Genomic DNA, 24,613 nt, shown 5'->3' with positions numbered 1-24,613 from the left:
AAGAATCATAGAATAATTCAGGTTGGAAGGGGCCTTGGGAGGTCTCTTATCAAACTTACTGCCCAAAGGAAAGTCAGTATTACATTCAGATATTGTTGCTCAGGTCCCATGGTTTCTCTAGTCCCCTGTTCCAATGCTTTACTGCACTCATGGAGGAAAGCCTTTTTCCTAAGTCTTGTTGGTATTTTGACTGCTGTTTTATGGCGACTTTTCATCCTTTCACTCCATATCTGCCAAAAAAAGCCTGGCATCACTATATTAGAGGTTTCCTAAGCCTTTTCTTCTCCAGGCTGAAGAAGCCAAATTCCTTCAGCCTCTCTTCACACTCTAAGTGCTTCACTCCCAACCATCCTGATGGCAGTCTGCTGAACTTGCTCCAGTTTATCGGTCTTTCTTGTACTTGGGGGCCCAAATCTGGATGTTTTACATATATACATTCCAGAGGTGAATGTACAAATCTTAGTGTGTTTAAAAGAAACAAAATAAAAAACCATCAAAAACCATTCGTGCCTGCATCCTGTTACCACAGCTTATGCCAGTGCCATTTCTGGTACCAGACAATTCGCACAAAATCATCCATCCCCTGAGCCTCACAGTGCACTGAGTGCTGAGCCCATGTGCTGAGCCTGGAGAATGTGGGCCATAGGCTAATGTCTGATGAAAGCATTAAATAGGCTTCAAGAACATACTTGCTTTGTTCACAGAGGCATCACATACTTTTAATCAGACTGATGGTGAGCTAATCAGTCTCTCTTGGAGCACGAGCTCTGACTAGAGATTTGAGCTGGAGAACGCTGAGACTTGGTAATATAACCGAGAATTTGGCCAGAATGAAGCTCCTAGATTTCTCTACATCTTACTGTGCAGAGTTTTTCTTTCAATTGCACAGCTGTACTCACTTCTCAGAAAGAACAGGGCTGTGAGGTGTCCATTTGCCCTCTTGCTGTCTCACTGGACTTCCGTTGAAGCCGTAACTTGGAGTTCATTCTGTGAGGGAAGAGAACTGCTGTAGCTTCGGCTTTCAGTTTTCTGCTTCTCTGGCCACTTGTCTGTTGTTACCACAGGAGCTACTGTTATCCAGTGATCTGCTCAAATTTCCAATCAGTTGTTCCCCACTGGCACTATGCTGATCAGCTGTTGCTACCATGACCCTAAAAAACAAAAGGGTTCAACTACATGTGGTGTGGAGATGCTGCTCCCACCAGTGGTAGCAGTGATTCTGTGGCTATGATTAACAGAGGCAAAGGAGCTGTTTGGGTGCTTCTTGTAATAAAGCTGGTCTGGGGAAGGTGGAGAAGGGCCTGTGAAGGAAAGGGGTAGAGGGAGTACCTTGGTCACACAAAGGCCTCTTGTTCGGAAGGCAGTAATATAATATACAAAGAGAGCTGGAGTCTGAAGCTGAGTCTAAAGAAAGGAGAGGAACGTGTGGAATTTACAAGCTGAGAATGACTGAAAAACAGTGTTGGCAGCTAAGGTGATGGAACACAATTCCTTGTGCAGTGTAACTCTTGCTGTCTGTTGTGGAAACCGAAAGCTGGACAGTGGACCCCAGCATGTGCAGACTGGTCCTGGTGGAGCTGTCAGCCTGTCAGCCTCACCCCATGCCGTTGCTTTGCAGGTGGCCTGGCAAGGATCTGGGGGGAATGAAAAGTTCTTCTTCGACAACGAAAACGTAAGTAGGATGAGACAGAATGCTCCCCATGAATGGTGTGTAAAGCTGTGTGTGCACCAGCAAGAAAAGTGTCACCTGCATTTCTGGAAAACCCTGTTTCTCAGCAGTTTCCTGGATTTAGCCTCTTCATGCAGATCCCAATCTGCTTCCTCCCTTTTCCACATGCCAGGTACAGAACAAGCTCAGTGTGTGGACTGACAGGTTAAATAAGTCATAATCCTGAAGGAGAGAGAAGCAATAAAAGAGCAATGGCCAGAGAGGGTGTTAGAGATACACAATACAGCTATCATGGGGAGAGCTTGCCTGCTGCAGGACTGGTAGGCCCACAATTAAAATCCCCAATCTTGAGGAAAAGCTGTCAGTCACAACAAGAAGCCAAGGACAGCTCCTTAGTCATCCCAGAGTATTTAAATTTAGATCTGTGTGCAGCAGAGTTCTTTTCTGTACCCCTCACTGGCAGGTATGAGTGTTTATGTCACTTGACTCTTAAGAGTGTATTCCCCTCTCACCATCAGGTCTGCATGATTTTTAATGCTGGAGAGTTGACACTGGTGGAATATGGAAGCAATGACATTCTGGGGTCTGTCCGCACAGAGTTTGTGAATCCTCATCTGGTCAGGTAATGGTTACATCTGCCTCTGTAACCAGCACAGGCATTTAGTAAAGTGAGCTCAGACATACAACTTTGGAAGTGTCCCACTCTGTAGAATGCAGCCCCCAGACACCCACTTCTAACAGTGGCCAGTGATGGGTTTAGTGGCCAGGTTATTGGCTGTCAGGTTTTAGAAGCACAAGAACCTCTTTTCCTCTGATCTTAGTGCAGCCTGCCATGGCTGTTGCTGAAGAGGGACCTCCTGTGCATGTTCTCAGGCAACTCTGCATCCAGCTAGTCCTGGTACAGCATCATTAGGGACTCAGTTGTCAGCAGGACCTCCTCTGTCCCTCTAAAATTCTATACCCCTTGTTCTGATTTAGGAGAAGGGAGGATCGTGGGCTGCTCAGAGCAATGTAACTAGTAACTAATTGTTATTGGGGACCCCTACTCCAGAGGGGTAGCTTCGGTGGGGGGAAGCCACGGATCAGAAAGCTTTATTTTCACTTGAGGCAGGTATAGGTACTAGGCAAGTGTCACAGGTTATAGAACTGCCAGAGGCGCCATGTGCTCAGGGAAACTGCAGGGAAGTCAGGGAGGGACTATGTGACTCAAAGGTACTTTGAGAGTAGTGAGAGTAACAGTCATTCCCTTCAAATCACAGTGTCCGTATCAATGAGAGACAGCAGCGAGGCGTGGATGAGAACAAGAGACTGGCTTACCTGGTAGACATCAAGACTATAGCAACAGGTGACTGTAACCCTCCCTCCCCTTTTTTGCTAGCCTTCCTGATTCCTTTTCATTTTTTGTGCCAGGCAGCATATCCCTGAAGGTCCTCTGTGCATTCCCTCTACCAAGCAGCAGATTCTTGGAAGTTCCCCTTTGCATTCCCTCTGCCTAGCAGCAGTCTGCTGGAGACCAGGCTGTCCTACTTTCGGCAGGATGCTGCTTGTTACAGACACAGCCATGGGTGTCTGTGACTGTGTCCTGGACCCAGACTCTGTGTTGCCTGCATTGCCCATGAGCTGTGCATGCTCATAGACAGTAGGAGAGAGTTGCTGCTGCTGAGAAGGCATCAAAATAAAATGTCACTGCTGTTTGGTGTTCATGTCAGAGTGTCTTTGCTGAGGGTCTTGCCCTCAATAGGTCCCAGGCATCTAATTCCCCTGGCACAGCTTTGAATGTTGAGCACTTTGAGATACATCAGGTACTTACGCAGTTTCCTTTCTTTCCTTCCCAAGTGGACCTTGTTGGTGGCTACAACGCTGGCACGATCAGTCATGACAGCAAGATCGATTGGCTGGAGCTGAATGAAACAGGCCACAAACTGCTCTTCAGAGACAAGAAGATGAGGGTGAGGCAGGCACCTCAGGCCATGTGGCAGGATGGCATGTGTGGGGAGAGGTAGAGACAGATATGCCTGAATGGAGGGAGGGAGGTGAGAAACACGTGAAATACTCCTGATTTTTCACTTACTGCTCCTTTGAGGAAGATTGACCGTATCCAGATTGCATGAGCTGGCAGTGTTGCATTCCTGAGTCACAGCTAATGGTGAACTTAGTTCCTAGACATTTTGCTTCATCTCATCACACCTGAAAATGAAAATCATAGATTCTTCTGCGGTACATATGTCTATGGTATTCAAAAAATCATGTCAGTCGGGTGAAGCCCCAGTGACTGGAAAAAGGGAAACATTGTACCCATCTTTAAAAAGAGTAGGAGGGAGGACCCTGAGAAGTGCTGACCTGGGAGCCTCACCCCTGGGGTTTGGAAGATCATGGAACAGATCCCCCTAGAAGCGGTGCTAAGGCACATGGGGAACAGGGAGGTGATTCAGGACAACCAGGGAAGGTAATTCAGGACCGCCAGCATGGCTTCAGTGACAGCAAGTCCTGCCTGACCAACCCAATGGCCTTCTCTGATGGAGAGACTCTGTCAGTGGACAAGGGAAGGGCTATGAGTGTCATTTATCTAGACTTCTGTAAAGCCTTTCACACAGTCCTCCACAACATCCTTCCCTCTAAACTGGAGAGATGGATTTGATGGGTGGACTGTTTGCTGGATAAGGAATTGAGTGAACAATCACGTCCAGAGGGAAGCGGTCAACAGCTCAGTGTCCCGGTGGACCTCAGTGACAAGTAGTGCCGCTCAGGGGTCTGTATTGGGACAGTGTTATTTTATATGTTCATTAATGATACAGATGAAGGGATTGAGTACACCCTCAGCAAGCTTGCCGATGACATCAAGCTGAGGGTGGAATGACACACCTGAAGGACAGGGCCATCCAGAGGAACCTGGACAAGCTCCAGAACTGCACACATGGGAATCTCATGAGATGCAACAAGGCCAGGCATAAGTTGTGTGCTGGACCAATCCCCCAGTGAGGGCAGCAGGGGAGGATGGATTCTGTTCCTCTGCCCTGTTCAGGTGAGACCCCATCTGCTGTGCTGCTTCCAGCTGTAGGGTCCCAGCACAGGACGGACATGGAGCTGCTGGAGCAAGTCCAGAGGAGGCCACAGAGATGGTCAGAGGCCTAGAACACCTCTTCTATGAGGAAAGGCTGAAAGAATTGTGGTTGTTCATCCTGGAGAAGAGAAGGCTCCAGGGAAACCTTGGAGCCCCTTCCAGTGCCTAAAGGGCCTCTGAACGAGCTGGAGAGGGGCTTTGGACAAGAGCCTGGAGTGAGAGGATGAGGGGGGATGGCTTCCCACTGCCAGAGAGCGGGGTTAGATGGGATATTGGGAAGAAATTCTTCCCTGTGAGGGTGCTGAGGCCCTGGCACAGATTGCCCAGGGAAGCAGTGGCTGCCTCATCCCTGGAAGTGTTCAAGGCCAGGTTGGACAGGACTTGGAGCAACCTGGTCTAGTGGAATGTGTCCTTGCCCATGGCAGGGGGTTGGAACAAGATGATTTTTAAGGTTCCTTCCAACCCGAACCATTCTGGGATTCTATGATTTCTCCATCCATTTTGTTACAGACTGAAATAGGGACTTTCTTGTTCTCTTTTGATAGGTGTGTCATGAGACTAGCTCAGTTCCCTCTTCTTTTTCTCGTCCTAGGTGAGGACAAGAACAAGTCTGGGACTTTTCAGTCATAAGACATCATATATATATAACAAAGTTATGCCATGTGTCAGGTTACACCTTCCAAACTGTTACGTTTGTTTTTGGGTAGTGTGTTCTACAAACAACCAACCTCTCACCTTATTGGCAGCAGTCCTTGCAATGGGACTGTGCCTGGGATGGACAGTTCAGCCCAAAATTGCAGAGGAAGGCCCTTCTTGGTCCCTTAGTTTGTTTCCATTAAGGACTTTAGAGCCCATTTTCCTGTTCCAGCTCTGCAGCTGAGAAGGAACTGAAGTAGCACAAGGCATCTGCACCAAGCAGTAAGGGAGGCAGGAACGTGCTGCTTAAAATGCTGCAAGGGTTTATAAAGGTCTTATAGCAATGTGTAAATGAGATTTTAGGATGTATGTCTTGGAAAAAGTCTATTTCCTGATGGGTAATGTCTCTTTACAAGATCCCTGCTCAGATGTTCCTGCGATGTTTGTGTGAGCTAGCAGCCCAGCCACAAGTCCAGCTGAGCCTGTTCTCCTCTCCCACCTCCAGCTGCAGCTCTATGACATTGAAAGCAACACCAAGACGACCATTCTGAACTATTGCTCCTATGTGCAGTGGATCCCAGGCAGTGATGTTGTGGTTGCTCAGAACAGAAGCAGTCTCTGCATTTGGTACAACATCGATGCTCCAGAGCGAGTCACCATGTTTCCTCTGAAGGTAAAAATCCGGAGACTTTGTTTGCCTCCTGCAGTTTCTTTTACTTCCTCGTGTGTGTGGGAGTAGCAAGGATGGTATGGCAGAAGGGAGACAGAAGGGAACTGTTAGTTTCTTACGGACAAAATGTGAGCTCATTTGTCAACTTTGTGGCAGACATTTCTGGCAGAAGATGGAGCAAGGAGCTGCTTCATGGCTCAGTCTGCTCAGTGCAAGCTCATTCAGAAGAACCATGACTGGCAGAGCTGTTGTGGTGCTGCCCTCACATCCCTGCAACCCCACATACTTCAGGTGAACAGGGGAGTATTGACTGCTGGTACTCTTTCTAGGGGGATATCGTAGGCTTGGAAAGGAGTGATGGAAAGACTGAAGTCATAGTATCTGAAGGGGTCACCACTGTGTCCTACACCCTGGATGAAGGCCTCATAGAGTTTGGAACTGCCATTGATGATGGGGATTATCACAGGTAAGTGCTGGATACACCAATGGGGATGGCAGGTAGCTCATATCACATGCCAGACACCTGAGAATCAATGATCCGTGAATGGCAGCAGCACAGCTTTCCAGAGTTGAACTTCAGACTCTCAGCATGATGTTGATGCCAGGTCTGGCTATAATGGACATCAGCCCTCCAGGAGAGGTTATTCAGCTTTTGCCTCCTTGCAGCTTTGTGGTTTCAAACTCAGGGAGAGACTGGCCAGTCTGGTCCCACAGACGCAGTAGGGCTTTGCTGAAGGTAGTTGTCAATTAATTGCAGTGAATAAGAGTGTCTCCAGAGCAGCCGCATGTGAAGTGGTGCTTGGGTGCTTTTACTGCTGCCCTTCCAGGGATGGTGGCAGTATTATGGAAACATCCAGGAGCTGTGGAGAGTAAAAATTGACTGCCTGAAGTGGTCATGGCAGCCACCTGGGTACTGCTGACACTGTTACAGGGCTTTTAAAAGCAACCAGGGGAGTGTTCATAGATAGCACCGTTGCATCTTCAGAGACATTTTCAGCAGGGACTTGTATCAGACACAACACTTTAGACTTGTCCCACACTGCTACAGCCTTCTGCTGGTCATCTGCCTCTAAGTGCCTTAGCCCAGGTAGGAATAACCTAGATCTCTGAATTTTCCCTTGCTCTGTTAGGCTCTGTGTTACACTGTCCTCTTCAGAGCTGGGCACAACCAGCTGGCTTTGTTTTCAGTGCCGCTCTGGTTACGAAGATCCTGTCTCACATTCTGGGGTTTTCCTCAGAGAGCTCTTCTGTTGCTGAAAGTCTGCAAATTTCTCTATCTCAAGGGCTACTGCATTTTTGGAGATGCTGGAAATGTCCACAGAGACTGAAGCCATGTGGAAGACTCTCAGCAGACTGGCTTTGGAAGCGAGGCAGCTGCACATTGCAGAGAGGTACATCACATTTTTATGGCTTCAACATGCTCTTCGCTGAATCCCAGAAACCAGGGTCTGGCTAAAGATGTGGCTCTGTGTATGGTCTGGAAGATTCACTGCATTGGAGACTTACATGTTCTCTATGCCAGGCCACGACTTTGCTTTTTCATCCCAGCCGGTAATGCCAGAACCAGGGGTGGGAAAACATCTCTCTGTGGCATAAATTTTTGTTGATGGTAGCCCAAAGCTGTGTATAGCAAGGACTCAGAGAGTTGACAGACATGAACAAGCTCGAGGCATCGCTGAAGCCTGGGGAGGTGAAACATGAGCCTTGGTCATGCTCCTGGATTCTTCCGTGGAGGAGGGCTAGAGGGTACATCTGAACATAGGTCTTGGCAAAATCCTTCTCTTGAAGTAGGGCTACCCTACCTCTCCCATTGTTGAGCTGGGTCTGCTGCCTGGGTTCTGATTTTCTTTTGGACCAAAAGTGGGCAACAAAACCCAATTATTGACTAAATGCTTTGCATTTTCCAGGTGCTTTGCAGCTCTGGGAAACATGGCAAAGGCTCGATTTCTTCATGAAACCAATGCCATTGCTGACCAGGCAGCTCAGGAGCACGTAAGTCAAACTTCTCCTGCTCTGCAGGGCAGCAGTCTTCCTGTACGTTATCTTCTGTGTCCTTGCCCACCAGTGTCATGCTACAGACCAGTACCTCGTAGAAACTGCTGACATTGTCTTCCATTCACAGCTGCCAGGTCCCTCTCAAGGCTGGCCATTTTATACTGTCCTGGTTTGTCACTGCTATGATTCTCAACTGTCTTTTGTTTCTGTAATGACCCAGCCTCCCCCTGCAGTTCCCTCCATGTTCCATTCTAGAACCTGTCCTTTCCCTCAGCAAACTGAACTTGCTGCTGTTGTCTGCAGGGTGGGGATGGCACAGACCATTACCTGGTGCGGGCCCGCTTGGCCATGCTAGACAAGAACTACAAGCTGGCAGAGATGATCTTCCTGGAGCAAGTGAGTAAAGGAACAAGGAGTGTGTGTGCCCTATGCTGTAAGAGGATAGGAAGATGTTGCTTGTTCTTAGGAGAAGACTTTTCTCCATGAAGTAGAGGGAGAACATATTCCTTGTTCTGAGGTGTAGGATTACCCTGAGATGCATGAGTGTGAGGGAGGATGTATATCCAAGTAATGGAGACAATGCACTTTTTCAAGTGTTTTCTGCACATCTAACCCTGCCCACTGTGAGAGCTCCATGGCAATGTGTCTGCTCCTAACCTGGAGCATTCAGGTTTATGCTTTGCTTTCTGACACAGAACGCCACAGAGGAGGCCATGGACATGTACCAGGAGCTGCACATGTGGGATGAATGCATTGTGGTGGCCAAGGCCAAGGTACAGAATATTACTGCACTGGGCTGTGGGCTGGTCTTGCTTGGTAAATCTTCTGGTTGGGAGTCCATTCAGGGTCTGTGTTCTTTTCACCTGCCCTACCTTGCTTCTGCTTAGAAGGGCTCCACGTAGAAGGGAAGGTTGCACCAGTGTAAGTACAGACCTGGATGAATAGGGATAAAAGCTACTGAGATTGGTTTAGGAGTATCTGTGGCTTCAAAAAAGAATGGATAGTGCCATGGTACACAGGGGTGGCATTGTAGTTTCTGATAACTGGACAACAAGAGGCCTGGTGCTATGACCAGGTGTTCAGAGCCTGCAGGATGAGTGGGACAATATCTCATCCTACCCAGGTACACCAGTTCTGTGTTTCTCCATAGGGACACCCAATGCTGGAGAAGTTGCGTCGGGGTTACTACCAGTGGCTGCTGGATACCCAGCAGGAAGAGAAGGCTGGGGAGGTCCAAGAGGGACAGGGCGACTACCTGGCAGCCATCAGCTTGTATCTGCGGGCGGGGCTGCCAGCCAAAGCAGCACGGCTAGCCATGAACAGGGATGAGCTGCTCACCAATGGGGATGTCATCGATAGGATCTCCACAGCACTGATCAGAGGGGAACTGTATGAACAGGTGAATGGCCCTTCCCACTGGGCTTTCTGCTTAGGGGCATCAGGGCCCTTATGCCATCCTCTGTACCTGTGAGACACAGGGGGACTGAGCTGGAAGGTAGCAGAGGTAATTCTGTGTCGATAAGTTTGCAGTTAACATTTATGAGGAAATCCTCACTGTATCTATTGTACATGCATGACATCTAGAATTACTGTTATTAATCAGGGAAAAGGTCACATCTGATTGGCAACATGTCTCCAGAATACAGAGTGTAAGTAATAGTTAAGGAGGCCCTTAGGAAGGTGGGAATCAATAGGAACAGAATTGTGAATCAAACCGAAAACTTGGTATCACTATGGAAATGTCAGTGCTTCTTCATATCAGAATAAATTACAGCGTAAGGATAGTCTAAATGGAAAAGTTAAGGAAGCAAAACAAAGGAATTGAAGACTGTCTGTAGAGCCATGAGTATCATAAAGAAGGGATATGATTATTCTCTGTGTCTAATAACACAAAAAAATTGAAAACTTATTATTAGGTGACAGTTTTAAAACCAAAAGGTGTTTTTCCCACAGCACATAATCATGTTAATGTAAGAAAGAAGTGCTGAGTCTGCCCAGTGCTCAATATCCTGGCCAACTGGCCTCTGGCAGGTGCTTAAGAAAGGAAAATAAAGAACAGGGCAAGCAAATATAGGGTGGCACTTCGCCTAGTGTGTTTTCATGGGGTCCAGCAGTTTGCAGCCTGTAATGTACCTGAACAGTTCTACTTCTGTGCTTAAGAGCTCTTGACAGATTTTACTTCCATGAGCTTGTCAAATTACTGCTTGAAGCACATGTAAATTTTAAGTTACAATTTTGGCTATGAGTTAGCCAGCTCAGTTAGATGTTGTGTGAAAAAAGACACTGCTTTTTGTTAGCTTGTTTTATGTCTCCTTTATAAATTACATTTCTCTAGTCTCAGTTTATCTTCAGCATTTTCTGGCTATTTCATTTTGACCCAAGAGAACTTCGTGCTTTTCCAAATCTGTCATTTTTTCTTCAGCTTTCAGTTGAAAGAATAACTGGAGCTCCCAGCTACTGGATGGTGTTACCAAAAGTATAAATAGTCCAAAAGTGATTAGACAAGTAATGGAGGTAGAGTCTGTCAAAAGCCATTAAATACGATGATGTGAGGGCATCATGACACAAACTCAGGCAGCTTCTACTGTGCAGGTTGTCAGAGATGGACAGATAGAGGAAAGGCTGGCATATACTTGCTCTGTTATTACAGTCCTTCTCTAGATACGGGGTCTTGCTGCCATTCAAATACCGAAGGGAATGAGCCCTTGGTCTGCCAGGGTGGCTGTGCTGTGCTGGGGTCAGTCAGCAGAGAAGACAATGGTCTTGGCACGTGCTGACTTTCTTAGAAGTTCCTTAATCCCCATGCCCTTGGTTAGTGGGGAAGGCAGAGCTGGTGCAGGAGTGTGTCTGGAACTGGTAGGGTATGATGATGTGGGGGGTGGTGGCTCTGGAAACTGGCAGCTTGTATTTGTCATTAGGCTGGAGACCTGTTCGAGAAGGTTGGGAATCCACGGAAGGCTCTGGAGTGCTATGGCAAGGGCAGTGCCTTCCTGAAAGGTACTGTGCTCAGTATGTTCCTCCCCTTCATCTCCAGCAGGAACCTGGGTACTCTGGCCTGGTGGCAACACGAAATATTGCCCTGGAGCCTGGAGATGCCTGGATGCTCTGCAGTTTCCACCTATCATATTTTCTCTTAGTTGTACTTGAACATGCAGTCCCAGGAGAGTGTCTTGTTCCCAAGCCCTTGACCTTGCTGACTGCACCAGCATGGATTTGACCCAGCTCTCCACAGGGTCCGGGTTACTGGGTAACCCATTGGAGCTGGAGTGGCTGAGACAGTCGCCATTCCCCTCCTTCTGTGCCAGATCCAAGGCCCATGTTTGCCCCACAGTTCTGCTTCCCTGCTGGCCTCAGCATGACAGCTCTTGTGTCCCCTTACAGCCGTGGAGCTGGCTCGCCTAGCATTTCCTGCAGAAGTTGTAAAGCTGGAGGAGGCCTGGGGAGACCATCTGGTGCAGCAGAAACAGCTGGATGCTGCTATTAACCATTACATCGAAGCCAGGTGGGAGCAGGGAAAGGCTGTATAAGCAGTAGGATACTGGCAGGGTATGAAGCTGATACCTTTGTCTCTATAAGCAAGGGGTTTGCCTGAGTGAACCCCCACTACCCCGCTTAGCAGTGCCCCGGTTGCTTGTGTGTGCCAGCCATTGATGCCTTCCCACATCTCTCCCAAGGTCTTACAGTGCTGATTGTTCCTCCCTGCTGTCCCAGTTCTTTCATCCCCCTCAGTGCTGCCAGTTACTCAGCTCCTTTATGCTGCTTTAACTCAGGAAGCTGAATCAAGCAGCAGAGTGCTCTAGTCTCCCTGGCATAGTGTAGCTAGAGGAGATGCCTGCTGCCTGGCTCTAAAGACCGATGGGTTTGGTGCTAGGTGCTCAATTAAGGCCATTGAGGCAGCTTTGGGAGCCCGGCAGTGGAAGAAGGCCATCTACATTTTGGACTTGCAGGACAAACAGACAGCAGCCAAATACTACCTCAAGATTGCCCAGCACTATGCAGCTTTGCAGGAGTATCAGGTGAGGCCACAGACCACAATCACCACTTCTCTGTGTGTCCCTTGGGTATATTGAGTGTGGTCTTTTCCTGGCAGGTTGCAGAGGAACTATACATCAAAGGAGGCCAGACCAAGGATGCCATTGACATGTACACGCAGGCCGGGCTCTGGGAACAGGCTCACAAGGTAGAGCCAAAGCTTCTGGGAACCTCACCCCACTTGGTGAGATGGGTCTTCCATCAGGAGGTGGTAGTTCCTTGTGCACCAATACCTGATCAACCAGTACTCTTCCCAAATATGCATGCAGGGCCATCCAGTAGCAAGCAAGAAATCTGTTCCAAATATTCACATCCTGACTTTGGCCTTCTCTCTCTCACAGCCCTATGTGGGTGCACCTCTGGCACAAATGGCCCTCTCCTGTATGCTTTGTGACAGTGACAAGTGACTGCACATTCTTTGCAGAGCATATAGCATGGATACCTGTTTGTCAGATCAGAAGGAAATTGGTTTTCCCCTTCTCCTTCAGTGCGATGTGTCAGGAAATTGCTGTTCATTTTCTCCCGTGTGTTCCTTTTGGCAGCTGGCACTCAAGTGTATGAGCCAGGAGGACGTGACTGTGCTGTACATAACCCAGGCCCAGGAGATGGAGAGGCAGGGCAAGTATAAAGAAGCAGAGAGGTGAGTTTCTTCCAGTACTGGTAGCAGTCCAGAGACTGAGTCCTGAAAAATTTGCTGTAGTGAGGAGGAGCCCTTTCCTGGGTTAGGAGTAGAATTTGGGACTGGGGTTTGGAATGGTCAGAGGAACTTTCTCCACACACGGAGAACTAAAGCTGCTATTTCAGGATGTGGAAAGATTTCAGGGACTGGTCATGTCCTCGGCTGAGCCATTTGGATATGCTTGTGTTCCCAGGCTGTATATCACTGTGAATGAACCCGATTTGGCCATCACCATGTACAAGAAGTGTAAGATGTATGATGAGATGGTTTGCCTAGTAGCCAAGTACCACAAGGACTTACTCGGAGATACTCACCTGTACCTGGGCAAGGTGAGTACATCTCATGGCAGGGGATCAGCTACACCAAGCAGGGGCAAGATTGTTGCTATGAACAAGTATTTGAGATCACTTAAATAATCGGTGGCAAGGGTATGAGCAAAAGTCAGGTTTAATATTAAGTGACAAAGCACAAGAAGTTCATTGTCAGGATTCACTCTACTACTTACAGGACAGCTAAGACACAACAAGGGAAAACAAGCAACAACAAAACCAAACAAAATCCAGGCAATCAAAACAGAAATGAACTGAGAACTATTTAGGGGCAGGTGTGTGTGTGTGTCTGTGTGTGTGTGTGTGTTTAGGTACATGTGACAAAAGTCAGTGTGGGCAAGGATAAAAAGGAACACAGCCTAAAAGCTTAACAGCATTCAAACTTAAGAGTACTTTAACTTAACTTATACCTTTGTTGCAATAAGGAGAGATGCAGATTCCCTGGGCTTGTGCAGAGGAGAGCCCTTTATTGCAAAAACCCAGCCTTTTTAAGCAGTTAGCCAGTTATCAGTTTACGTAGTTTTAAGGCATAACAAACATAATTCAACCAACCACCATACACCATGATGTGAGCACGCAACAGTCATGCAGCATGTTTTTCTACCCCTAATTCAGCTGTGTCTCTTTGCCACAGTTCTTTTCTACTTAGCCAAAGTAACAGGCCTGAGTCATGAGTTTACAAAGGCAACAAGGCCTTTGGTTTTACCTATGTGCAACACACCTTAAGCCTAACAATTTAACATAGGAAAACATTTCACTTACACCTAACTTCATTTATAGCTTAACAACAATCTAACAGAGGAATAACACTTAACAGCATTTAGCCTCACTTAAAACTTCCAAGTTATACTTAGCAACTCAGCAGAAGGGTAACACTTAGTAACACTTAGCTTATAACTTATGTTTAACAACTTAGCGAAAGAAAAACACTTGGCAGCGTTTAAGGAAGTTTATAACTATAACTTAACCTTGCTTACAGGCCTAACTTACTTAGCTGTCCAAGGTACTTAAACATCTAAGAAAGCAGCATTTCTCCCAGATTTAGTGTAGCATATGGGCACATTTATGCACCGAGACAGAACGAGTCAGTGCCTACAAGGTACCTGTGAAAAATTCCCCTGAGAGGTCAGTGAAATACTCACTTCAGATGCTTTTGCATCTCCTGATGGGTGAAGGATCAGCCCTCGAGGAGTGGGGGTATTGGCCCAGGACACATCATTTTTCGGTGATCCTCCAAGAATAGCAAACCTGAGAGTTTGCTGGCTCTGAGAGGTGTTCCACTCAGAGGGAGATTGCTGGTCACAGCCTGCTGCGGTCCAGGAGGGCTCAAAAGGGTCTCATTTTGGACTGCTGTTTATAAGACCACAAGAGAGTGGGCTTTAGTCATAACAATGTTTCATCCTGGCCACAGTTTGGGTCAGTATTTCCTTTGAAAGTGTGACAACAGGAATGTTGTGCCATTCAGGCCAGAGGAATATTTTCCAAGGCTGGTCATAAGGAAAACAGAAGCTCATTAGACAACAGCAGTTCCTGGGAGCAGACAGTGTTTCTGATAAGCTCAGGAAGAGCTGAGCCCAGGTGCTGTTTTAAAGGCCAAGGCCTAACAAGCATTTCTCAGATCACACTGCAGCCTAGAAAGGAGGAGGGGGGAATGCACTACCACAAGTGTCACTATCTCATTGCCTCTGACTGCAGGAGCTGGAGGCAGAGGGGCGCTTGCAGGAGGCTGAGTACCACTACCTGGAAGCCAAAGACTGGAAGACCACAGTGAACATGTACAGAGTGAATGACATGTGGGAAGAGGCATACAGGGTAATAATCCTTCACATCTCCCCACCTGTGCAGGGGTCAGGTTCTGGCTGTGGGATCCTGGTGGGAACTGCTTTGTCTCTGTTCACTGCAAGATCAGAACATTTGGTGTACACTACTCAGCCTCAGAACTGCCCCAGCCCTGGAGGCCTATGGGCCACCCACTCTGTGGCATTGAATTCCAAAAGCAGGTTTTGACCCTTGGCCTTTCTGCTGTACTGCCTTCCTCCAGGCACTGCTCTGCCCCTGATCACTGCATCCTGTTGTACCTCAGAGGTGTTGCTCTTGCCACAGCCCCCCCCAGCACTGCTCTCCTCAGTGTGGCCATGGAATGCTGGGGTCACTTCTGCTGTCCAAACAGTGATGTGGGCTGTGCTGAGGCAGCAGCTGTTCTGCTCCGCCATACATGCCTTTGTCTTACTCTCCCACTCACCAGAACAGTGGTGGTCACAGAAGGGTTCCTCGGGAGGGAACAAATGGTTTTGGTGCTCCCTCATGCTGGCAGGCAGCATGTGAGAGGGGCTCAGTCCACTGAAGGTGAAACAGATAGGCTGGGTTCTTCCTTTTCTTTGGACAGGTGGCCAAGGCACACGGGGGTGCAAACTCCCATAAGCATGTGGCCTATCTGTGGGCAAAGAGCCTGGGTGGAGAGGCAGCTGTGAAACTCCTCAGCAAATTTGGACTTCTGGAGATGGCCATTGACCATGCAACAGACAGCGGGTATGCAGGTGCCTCCGCCCAATACTTCCCTCCTCTCTGCCTAACCAGAGAAAAAATGGGTGGGCCAACATAACTCTGTGCATGTGGTAGCTGCAGGTCCAGAAAATGACGTCTTCCCACCCCACCATACTTCACACAGGCCTTTCACATCCTTGACACATCCCATTTCCCATCTTTGTGTCAGTCTCTCAAATGCCAAGTCTGAGCTGGGCAGGCAAATGCAGTTTGTCCCTTAACCTGTGCAGGGGAAGGTTTGTGAGAGGCTCTGAGCATGAGAGGAGGTACTCCTCATGTCACAAGTAACTGCCTGCCACAAAAGCTTTGGCCCTGCTCTGCAGCTGGCCAGGTGTCTGCCTGTATGGCTATTCATTACTGCTCTTCCCGAGGCTCACACATCTCTCATCTTCTGCCTTGGGCTCTAACAGCAGGTGTGAAAGAGCCAAATTTCCTTACTGGGGACTCTAAAAGCTCCTGGTCAGGAACAGGAGGAACGGGCAGTGCCAATTCATGTGCAACCCCTTGTATTCCCCTCTCTCCTCTGCCAGTCTCTTGTGCTCTACTTGATGTCTTGTTCTTGATGAAGGCATACTCTGACAGCACAGAGTCCTTCTCTCTTTCATTGCAGGGTCTTCGAATTTGCTTTTGAGCTGGCCCGCCTCTCCATGAAGCAGAAGATGCCAGACATCCACTTAAAGTATGCCATGTTCTTAGAAGATGAGGTAATTTTCCCCCTGGAACAGGTGCAAGTTCTCTGTCCCTCAGGTAACTGAGCACTTGTCCCTGGGCTGCAGCAGCAGTCACAGTTCTGGCTGCAGTCGTTGCATATCCAAAAGGCTCCATGATGACAGCCCCAAGCTCCAGACACCTTTGTTTCATAAATCCTCCCTCCCTTGCGGTAAGTAAAGGAGGTCATGTGATGATACCAGAACAGGAAGGTGTGCAAACAAATCACTTCCTCTCTTCTAGGGCAAATTTGAAGAGGCTGAAGGAGAATTCATTAAAGCTGGGAAGCCCAAGGAAGCCGTGCTGATGTAAGTGTCCTCCACATCCTGGCCTTCTGCATCTGCTCTCTCCATGCAATGCCAGCCTGATTGCCTCTCCAGCACTGGCCTGCTCCTTGTCATCCCTGTTACATCTTATGTCCCTGTTACATCTCATCCCCCCAGGTTTGTGCATAACCAGAATTGGGACGCTGCGCAGCGTGTGGCCGAGGCTCATGACCCAGACAGCGTGGCTGATGTGCTTGTCGGACAGGCACAGTTTGCCTTTGAGCAGAGAGAGTTCCAGAAGGCAGAGGCCTTCCTCCTGCGAGCACAGAGACCTGAGCTGGCCATAAAGTACTATAAGGTGAGTGCAGTCTGTAGTAACATCATTGCCTTCCTCACTGGACAAGAAACCAGTTCAGATGAAGGAGTGAAATTCACCCCCCAGCTCTCTCTGTCAGCTTAGTAGCCAAAGAGAAACCATTTGCTCAGGGTTTCTAGAGGAACTTAATTCTGGCCTGAAGATTGAACCAGTGGATTTCACATCATAGCTTCATGCTCTCACAGTTCCTGGAGGATGTATCCTGCCAGAATATGGATGGTCCTCAGGGTAGCACAAGTGGGTGCATTTGGAGACTTAAGTCCCCATTCCACTGAGGTAGCTGGAATGGATGAGTGTGTTCCCCTGAGGTAGTCAGGGTAGGTGGGTAGACACAGGTGCCATTTTGGGGGAGGAAAGAATTGGGTGGTGCTGCTGTGGTTATTTCTTCTAGTTGGTTCTCTGGCAAGATGGCATGAGGGGATAGATGTGTTATGTGGTGGCAGGAGTGTGGGGGATCCTGGTGAACTGGTGAAAACTTCTTGCCATTGTGCCTGTGCAGGAGGCCGGCATGTGGAGCGAGGCCCTGCGGATCTGCAAGGAATACATGCCTAGTCGACTGGGAGAGCTACAGGAAGAGTGCGGCAGAGAGGCTGGCAAGAAAGGTTCCAGGTAAGGAGTGCTGTGGTCAGGCTGCAGGAAATAGCCTGCTAGCTCTTCCCCATGGCCATTTTGCTGATGCCTTACAGAGACAGCCTGATGGGATCCCTGACATCCACTTGTTTCCTTCTTGAGGACTCCGGACTTCTTGCTGCATAGGTTTCCTATCATCCTTCCTTATTGCTTTGGGAGGCTTTTTTCTGCCATCCAAGGTCTCCTACCCACGTGGCTTCTTGCCGCACTTACAAATCTCCATGGTCTCCTGTACTGCCATTGCATCTCCCCAGGGTCTCTGGTCAGTTCTCTCCTCAGCACTGTTCATGTTCTCTGTCACATGCTCTGCTCTGTCTGAGGTCCCTGCTTACCTGTGCTGTGCACCTCCCTGCCCACATCCTACACACTGTCTTCAGGATGTCTGGCAGCATCCCAGTCCTGCTCACAGCCTGCATTCCTCCCTGCAGTGGAACGGAAGGGCTGCTGGAGCAGGCGCGGGAGTGGGAGCAGGCTGGGGAATACGCCAGGGCAGTGGACTGCTACCTGAAGGTGCGGGATCCCAGCAACAGTGTCCTGGTGGAGAAGTGCTTACTGAAGGTACCGTCGGGGGCTACGATTCCCTTCACCTGCTCTTCTGCCTGGAAGCTCCTCCACAACCTGAGTGCACCTCAGAGATCCCTCTTGCTGCAGGGCACAGGAGAGCCTGCAGGCTGCAGTGACTGCAGGGCTGAAAGCCTTCATAGCTGTTCTCTTGAGCATGTCAGGCTGTGCTTATCCTGCATGGTGCTGCCTTCCTTACTCTGGCACCATTGCCTGTGGCAGGCCCGTTCCTGTGTGCCCACAGCTCCCTGCACTGAAGAGCTGCACTTTATGACTCGGCCCTTGCTAGAGGAGCACCTTCTTGTGCTCTGTGCCACCAGCCTTTGTTGTGTTCTTGCTCATACTTCTCACTCACACCCATGTCCTTGTACCAACTTCAACAGCAATTATGTCCTTGTCTGATCTTCTCCCATGTGTGAAAGTAGCTGGGCTTTGCTCCTCTGACTTGTCAAAATGACCTGCCATTTCTTCTCTCCTTCCCCCATCGTTCGAGTGCTTCCAACTGTCAGTCTTTTAGCTGGGACTGAGCACTTCCCAGCTTCATCCCTCTCTCCCACCATTTTTATCAATTGAGCTGCTGACAATTTCTCTTCACAGGCTGCTGAGTTGGCCACGAAATTCTTGGATCAGTCACGGAGCATGGAGGTGACACGGACTGTGGCTCCTCAGCTGGTGGCCATGAAGAAATACAGCATGGTGAGGGCTGGCTCCTGCCCCCAGACTGCTGAAGAAGTAGTGACATTGGAAGGGAGAGCTCTATCCAAGGGAAGGATGTCAAGTCACATCCTGGGGTGATGGGTGGATGGATGGCCTTATCTAGAGCTAGGCCGTGCAGAGTCTTCAAGGAGGATAAAAGAGGGCAATGAACCAAGTCCTGGAATAGTGTGAGTAATCCAGGCCTTGGGAGGAGGCAGGAAGCAGAGGAGAGGCTTATCTTTTGGGAGGAGACTTTCTGGTGTGTTTGCGTGGTGGTCCAGCACCAGCTTCAGCCTGGGATACAGGGAACCCATGGGTTTTGTCTCCCATGGAACTGTCTCTGGCCTGCAGGCAGCTGAGCTCTACCTAAACTTGGACCTCATCCAAGAAGCTATTGATGCCTTCATTGAAGGGGAGGAGTGGAGCAAAGCCAAGCACATGGCCAAGGAGTTCGACCCCAGGTATGCCCTGAACTTTGCAAACTATACCCTTCTTGTTCCTCCTCCCACCCCTAGATGATCCCTTGTCCTGTCTTGTACTGTCCTGTTACCCCTAGGTTTCCTGGATTCTCCCCACAGTGGCCTTCCCATGCTCGACAGGGTACATTCTCCACAGCTGTCCTTCCCAAGCCATTTAACATTCTGACACTTTCCTGTTGCCACACATCCCATGGAAATTGTTATCCCCTTTTGTTTCGTCCCTACCCATATCTCCCTTTCCCTTGCCATAATTCTGTGCATGCACTTCCTTCTGAAAGCCCTGTGATCCCTTGTTCTCCTCACATACTATATTGTGAAGAGCTGCTTAGACCCTTTCCTTCCCCGTCCATCTGTGCACCAGCAGCCTGCTAGAAAGACATGGCACAGCTGGACATCTTCTGTTCCAAGGTTGAATCCATCCTCTGCACTGATGCAAGACACAAGTCTTGCTGCCATTTGGGATTCTTTCTACCCACAGGTCAGAGGAGTACGTGGACCAGCGTTATAAGGAGTATTTAAAAAAACAAGGAAAGGTGGATTCGGTATGTGTTTGGGATGTCTCGCAGGCTAGGGAGTTATGTCAGGACCTGTGCAGATCCTTGGGGCCTTTCTCATGGGCCTTTTGCCTGACTGAGTACGAGTGAGAAGTCTGTATGTGCCTGTGAGCCATGGCTACTGCATGCCAGAGCACAGAATCACAGAAGGGTTTGGGTGGGAAAGGACCTTAAAGCTTACCTCAAGCTCATCTCATTCCACCTTCTTGCTTTGGGCAGGGACACCTTCCACTAGATTGGGTTGCTCCAAGCACACATTGCTGGGTCACGTCCAATTTGTTGTCCACAAACACCCCCAAGTCCTTCTCCTCTGGGCTGCTCTCCATCCATTCTCCACCCAGGCTGTATCTGTGCATGGGGTTGCTCCGACCCAGGTGCAACACGTGTCACTTGGCCTTGTTGACCTTCATAAGGTTCACACGGGCCAACTTTTTCAGCCTGACCACGTCCCTCTCAATGGAAGATGGGTCACATGGGCTCTGGGATTTCATGGTGTGGAGGGGGAGAGACTCTGTCTGGGAAAAAAAGACATGGGTCACCTGATGCCTGCCTGAATGTGAGTAGGAAACCTGGCCTGCACAGTGAATTTATGGCTGTTTCCATCCTCAGCTGGTGGGAATTGATGTCATGGCAGCTCTGGATATATATGCAAAGCAAGAGCAGTGGGAAAAGTGCCTGGAGGTCGCAGCTAAGCAGGTGAGTGCTTTTGTGAGCCCTCAGGGACAGACCTGGGGTCCTGGCACCCTGGAGTGGGTGGGCAGCATGGAGAGCCAGTGCAGGGGCTCAGGAAGCAGCACACACACCCATTGTGGCCAGTCAGGCTGAGTGGGGAAGTGTTAGAACCTAGAAGCATGTTGTGTTTAAATTTTGTGATTAATGGAGCATTGGAAGAAGCTAAATGAGTTGTTTGGACTGGAAGTAATTGGTACCGTGGAAACAGGGATTTGTAAAAGAAAGCCTTCTTTCTCTGTGTTCTTGAGAGTGGTGGTGTCAGAATGAGACATCCTAGTCAGGAAAGCAAATTTGACATTTTTTCAGTTTTACTGACCTGAAACTAACAAAATTACCTCAACAGAGTAATAAAAATGGAGAAAAGCAAAATGAAACTGTTTTACAGTGCTCTTTCAAGGCAGTAACAGGAGACAAGCTCTCAGTTACCAGGATCTACTTTGAGGGATGGTTTGTGGTTATTGATTATTCAGTGGTTATTGATTGGTGATAGGTTATTGAATGGTTATTGGTTCAATGGTTGTTGATAATGGAGGTAACCAAGAGCAGGCAGTTCTTTGGAGTGAGGTATTGGTTCAGATTGAATAACAAGGCAGCCTTGGCAACAGCACCTGCAGTTAGTGGGAACATCACAACTTACCACTCATGCTAGCACTGAAGCCTTTGAAAAGCACTGGGAATGTCTGGGACTGTGGTTTTATAACTTTGGTTCCAGTAACTTAAGTTTGGGTTCTACTAGAGTGAACTTGATGTCTCTTAGACTTGGGCTTCTCTGTGATACAGATGGTCTCTGTTGTAGTCATTGTTCTCTTGGGAGGCTCCCCTACTGATAGGCTGTTTATCAGGAGCCACAGAGAATAACTGCACACTCCATTTAATGGGAAAGACTCAGTTTATTGTATTGGGCACCACAAGGCCACATTGAGTCTAAGAAGATCTTGGTGTCTGCTCATGCCTCTAAGAGAGCATTAGCATGACCCTTTTCCATAACCAGTGCAGAATACAATCACTTTGACTCAGCTGTTCCACAGTGATTATACAGCAAAAATGTTACATTTATCAAAACAGGTCACATACCAGACTTAATCTTTATCCCAAGCTATACTGAACATGGTGCTTCACCAGCACTCCATCTGGGTGTTCGAGTTCTAGACATCTACTGGGACACCGGTCTTTTTTCTGCATGATAAACTTGCTTCCATTGCTCAGGTTTTAACAGGATTGCACATTTTGTGCCATTTTCTTCCTCTCATTACTATATTTATGCATGTGTGAAGCAGTTCTTTCCTCACTTGAATTTCTGTGAGGCCAACAGCAGTCCTCAGCAGTGTCTGTGGGGTCAGCACAGGTATGAGCAGCACTCTAAGAGGGTCTGCAGTCCTGAAGCTGTGATGGTGTGTGGATAATGGACTAGAGCAGCTTTGTAAATTATAAACATCTTCACACAGGATTTTAGTTACTTTCTTTGTTAGACTAAGGGCTGCTTTACAGTTGGTAGCCTTGTTGACACACAGTAGAGGTGCTGCATCCTTCAGGTGTTTGGCAGTATTCCTTTGGCAAGTGGTGAACAGCTGGAAAACAGCTGTATTTGCATGTGTGAAGGGCCAGCACAGCATCAGCTAGCCAAGATAAAGGTGTCAGTGGAGCCCAAATCAAAACCCAGGTGTACTTAGGGCAGTCTGGCTCTGGTTACCTCTTTCACCCTTTGGGACTCAGGTGTGTGGGGTTGTGCACACATGGCTGGATCCATCCCCACTAAGTGGCAAGTCTTCAGTTCATGAGTCTTATGATGCTGCTTTCCATGTGTCTTCTCCAGAGCTATAAAGTCCTGCACAAGTATATCGCTCTGTATGCAACCCACCTGATCTGGGAGGGCAGCTGGGATAAAGCCCTGCGCCTGTACGTGCACCATGGAGCACCTGCTAACTCACAGGTAATGAGGGCAGCACGACATCCCAAGGTGAGCTGTCCCAGTGTGCTGTGATCTGCTGCGAGTCAGGCTCCCAGTCAGAACTGGGATTGCCTGGTGTTCAGCATGTCCAGCCCTGCAGTGGATTCTTACAGAGGGCTGAAGGAAATCCCCTGGCATGTTCTCCATGGGAAGGAGCAGGGGACGTTGAGTGTTTGTGTTTGTTTTGAACACCTTGAGCACCAAGTTCAGAACAAAAGGAACCATTTGCCTCTCCAAGAGTACTGGCTGCAGGAAGCATCCTTCCATCCTTTCCTGTTTCCCTGCCTTGTCCTCAGCACCCCTTCTAGCCAGCGATCTCCAGCACTGCCTCTCTGGGAGCCATTTTCTTGGCCCGTGCTTGGCAGCAGGAGAGCTCTAGAGTCTGCTGACTCCCTGTCTGTCTCTTTCCACACTTCTCTCCTTTTTGTTGCAGAATTTCAACATTTATAAGCGTCTCTTTGTGGAGATGGTGAATGCATCTGGCATGAACTGTGCTGAGGCATACTCCAGCTGGGCTGAGCTGCGGGATATGCTCCTTAGTCTGGTAAGTGTGGCCATGGCCACCGCTGCCTGTTCAGCCCCCAGGGGGTCTTGACTGAGCAGGAAGAAGAACCAGTCTCCCGCCAGGTGACATGGGCAGTGTTTTTAGAACACAGGCTTGGGGTAAAGAGCTGGAAGTGTGGACAGTAGGAAAACAGGATCCTGTGAAGTGGATGTGGCTGAGCAAGAGAAGGCAGAGAAGAAGGAGACCCTATGCTCCAGGCCAAATCCAAGGAGTGGGTCTGGACATTGGCCCTTGCAGAGCTCCATGTGGTCACTATGACATGGGAGCTATCATGACATATCCTCTTCTCATCCTCCACCCATATTCAGCAGCTTGTGTGGGGAAAGCACAGAGCTACTAAGCGTGAAAAATATGAGTCCTCCCCATCTCCCCATGGATGCTTAGAACCTTCTGCTCCTCATTCCTGTCCAGAACACCTCAGACAGAGCCCATGATTGCCTTTTCTCTGTTTCTGTCCCACAAATACCTACTTCGAGCATAAGCAAAATCAAAAAATCCTCCCTTTGTCCATCCAGACTCACCCCTGCTTCCAATGCTGGCTATTGCAGTACTGGTGACTCTTCCTGGCTCCCACAGCCTCCTTCCTTCAGCATGCAGTTGGACCCAGAGCACCCAAGGCCCAGCCCTTGTTCAGTCCCAGAGGTGTCTGGGTATTTCAGATCCTTCTCTCTCCTGACTTCCCTGGTCTCATGTGGATAAAGAGTGCCCTCATGCTCTCCTGCTCTCACTTCCTTTCATTTTCTCTTCTCAGTGTGAAAACTTAATGAAGTCCAGCGAGGCAAACACTCCGGCACATGAGGAGTTTGAGAGGATGCTGCTGATCTCCCACTACTGCGCTACCCGCTCTGCAGCACAGGGCCTGAAGCAGCTGGTGAGGCTTTGAAGTTCCTCTGCCAGGTCACCACCCAGAGCGGGGAACCCCATGGGGATGTGCAGATTCAGGGCTATTCATAGGTTACTATTCCACTTCACTAATCACACATCATGGATGCATGAGAATGGCACTGCAGTAATCTGTCCCAGATAATCTGCAATAATCTGTTACCACTAGCAGGTAAAGCTGTAGGTGGTCTTCTCTACTTATCGTGGGTACTGCCCCAGCTACTGTGGCTGAGCTGTAAACCAGGGGAGGAGCTGATCCATATGCTTGGCATGACATGTGAGAGCAGAGGTGGCAGTAGAAAATTAGGGATCACAAAAAATCTGGTCTTCCCAAGAGAGGGATGGCTTCCTCTCTGCTGTCCTGGGCTTCAAGAGCTGCTGGGCTTCACACATGGTTTTCAGAGCAGATCATCTGCCCAGGGCTTTGGCAGGTACTGGTCCTGTGCACTGGGCCTCTTGGGGGGCTTTGGGAGCTTGTGGACCTGTGTGGGGGCATTACAAGGCCCTGTAGGTATTTTGGAGTCTTGTGTACACTGGGGTTTGTTCTTGATCTCCCTGCTGAACTCTTAATCCATGTGGGATTGTGGAATTGTTCTAGAGC

At 48.8% G+C, this 24,613-nt stretch overlaps 1 protein-coding gene across 3 annotated transcripts in view; it reads left to right on the top strand.

The window, feature by feature from the left end:
* The window catches only part of IFT172 (intraflagellar transport 172), a 38,277-nt gene that overhangs the window by 9,357 nt on the left and 4,307 nt on the right, over nucleotides 1–24,613 (top strand). Inside the window, exons 12-43 of one of the 3 annotated variants that reach the window (XM_039569742.1) lie at nucleotides 1,619–1,672; nucleotides 2,188–2,291; nucleotides 2,929–3,014; nucleotides 3,506–3,618; nucleotides 5,872–6,039; nucleotides 6,366–6,502; nucleotides 7,320–7,427; nucleotides 7,944–8,028; nucleotides 8,335–8,427; nucleotides 8,727–8,804; nucleotides 9,182–9,430; nucleotides 10,950–11,028; nucleotides 11,413–11,533; nucleotides 11,903–12,047; nucleotides 12,122–12,211; nucleotides 12,606–12,703; nucleotides 12,936–13,071; nucleotides 14,767–14,883; nucleotides 15,458–15,600; nucleotides 16,226–16,319; nucleotides 16,567–16,631; nucleotides 16,767–16,947; nucleotides 17,465–17,574; nucleotides 17,698–17,721; nucleotides 18,024–18,153; nucleotides 18,754–18,852; nucleotides 19,204–19,313; nucleotides 19,810–19,873; nucleotides 20,495–20,581; nucleotides 22,431–22,547; nucleotides 22,999–23,109; nucleotides 23,882–24,001. In XM_039569742.1, the coding sequence (XP_039425676.1) occupies nucleotides 1,619–1,672; nucleotides 2,188–2,291; nucleotides 2,929–3,014; nucleotides 3,506–3,618; nucleotides 5,872–6,039; nucleotides 6,366–6,502; nucleotides 7,320–7,427; nucleotides 7,944–8,028; nucleotides 8,335–8,427; nucleotides 8,727–8,804; nucleotides 9,182–9,430; nucleotides 10,950–11,028; nucleotides 11,413–11,533; nucleotides 11,903–12,047; nucleotides 12,122–12,211; nucleotides 12,606–12,703; nucleotides 12,936–13,071; nucleotides 14,767–14,883; nucleotides 15,458–15,600; nucleotides 16,226–16,319; nucleotides 16,567–16,631; nucleotides 16,767–16,947; nucleotides 17,465–17,574; nucleotides 17,698–17,721; nucleotides 18,024–18,153; nucleotides 18,754–18,852; nucleotides 19,204–19,313; nucleotides 19,810–19,873; nucleotides 20,495–20,581; nucleotides 22,431–22,547; nucleotides 22,999–23,109; nucleotides 23,882–24,001 (3,516 nt within the window). The remainder of the gene's footprint in view (nucleotides 1–1,618; nucleotides 1,673–2,187; nucleotides 2,292–2,928; nucleotides 3,015–3,505; nucleotides 3,619–5,871; nucleotides 6,040–6,365; nucleotides 6,503–7,319; nucleotides 7,428–7,943; nucleotides 8,029–8,334; nucleotides 8,428–8,726; nucleotides 8,805–9,181; nucleotides 9,431–10,949; nucleotides 11,029–11,412; nucleotides 11,534–11,902; nucleotides 12,048–12,121; nucleotides 12,212–12,605; nucleotides 12,704–12,935; nucleotides 13,072–14,766; nucleotides 14,884–15,457; nucleotides 15,601–16,225; nucleotides 16,320–16,566; nucleotides 16,632–16,766; nucleotides 16,948–17,464; nucleotides 17,575–17,697; nucleotides 17,722–18,023; nucleotides 18,154–18,753; nucleotides 18,853–19,203; nucleotides 19,314–19,809; nucleotides 19,874–20,494; nucleotides 20,582–22,430; nucleotides 22,548–22,998; nucleotides 23,110–23,881; nucleotides 24,002–24,613) is intronic. The other 2 variants (XM_039569744.1, XM_039569743.1) reach the window with 2 other exon arrangements.

The sequence above is a fragment of the Corvus cornix genome, chromosome 3 (assembly GCF_000738735.6).
Source record: "Corvus cornix cornix isolate S_Up_H32 chromosome 3, ASM73873v5, whole genome shotgun sequence".
Taxonomy (NCBI): domain Eukaryota; kingdom Metazoa; phylum Chordata; class Aves; order Passeriformes; family Corvidae; genus Corvus; species Corvus cornix.
This window is presented reverse-complemented; position numbering and strand designations above follow the sequence as displayed.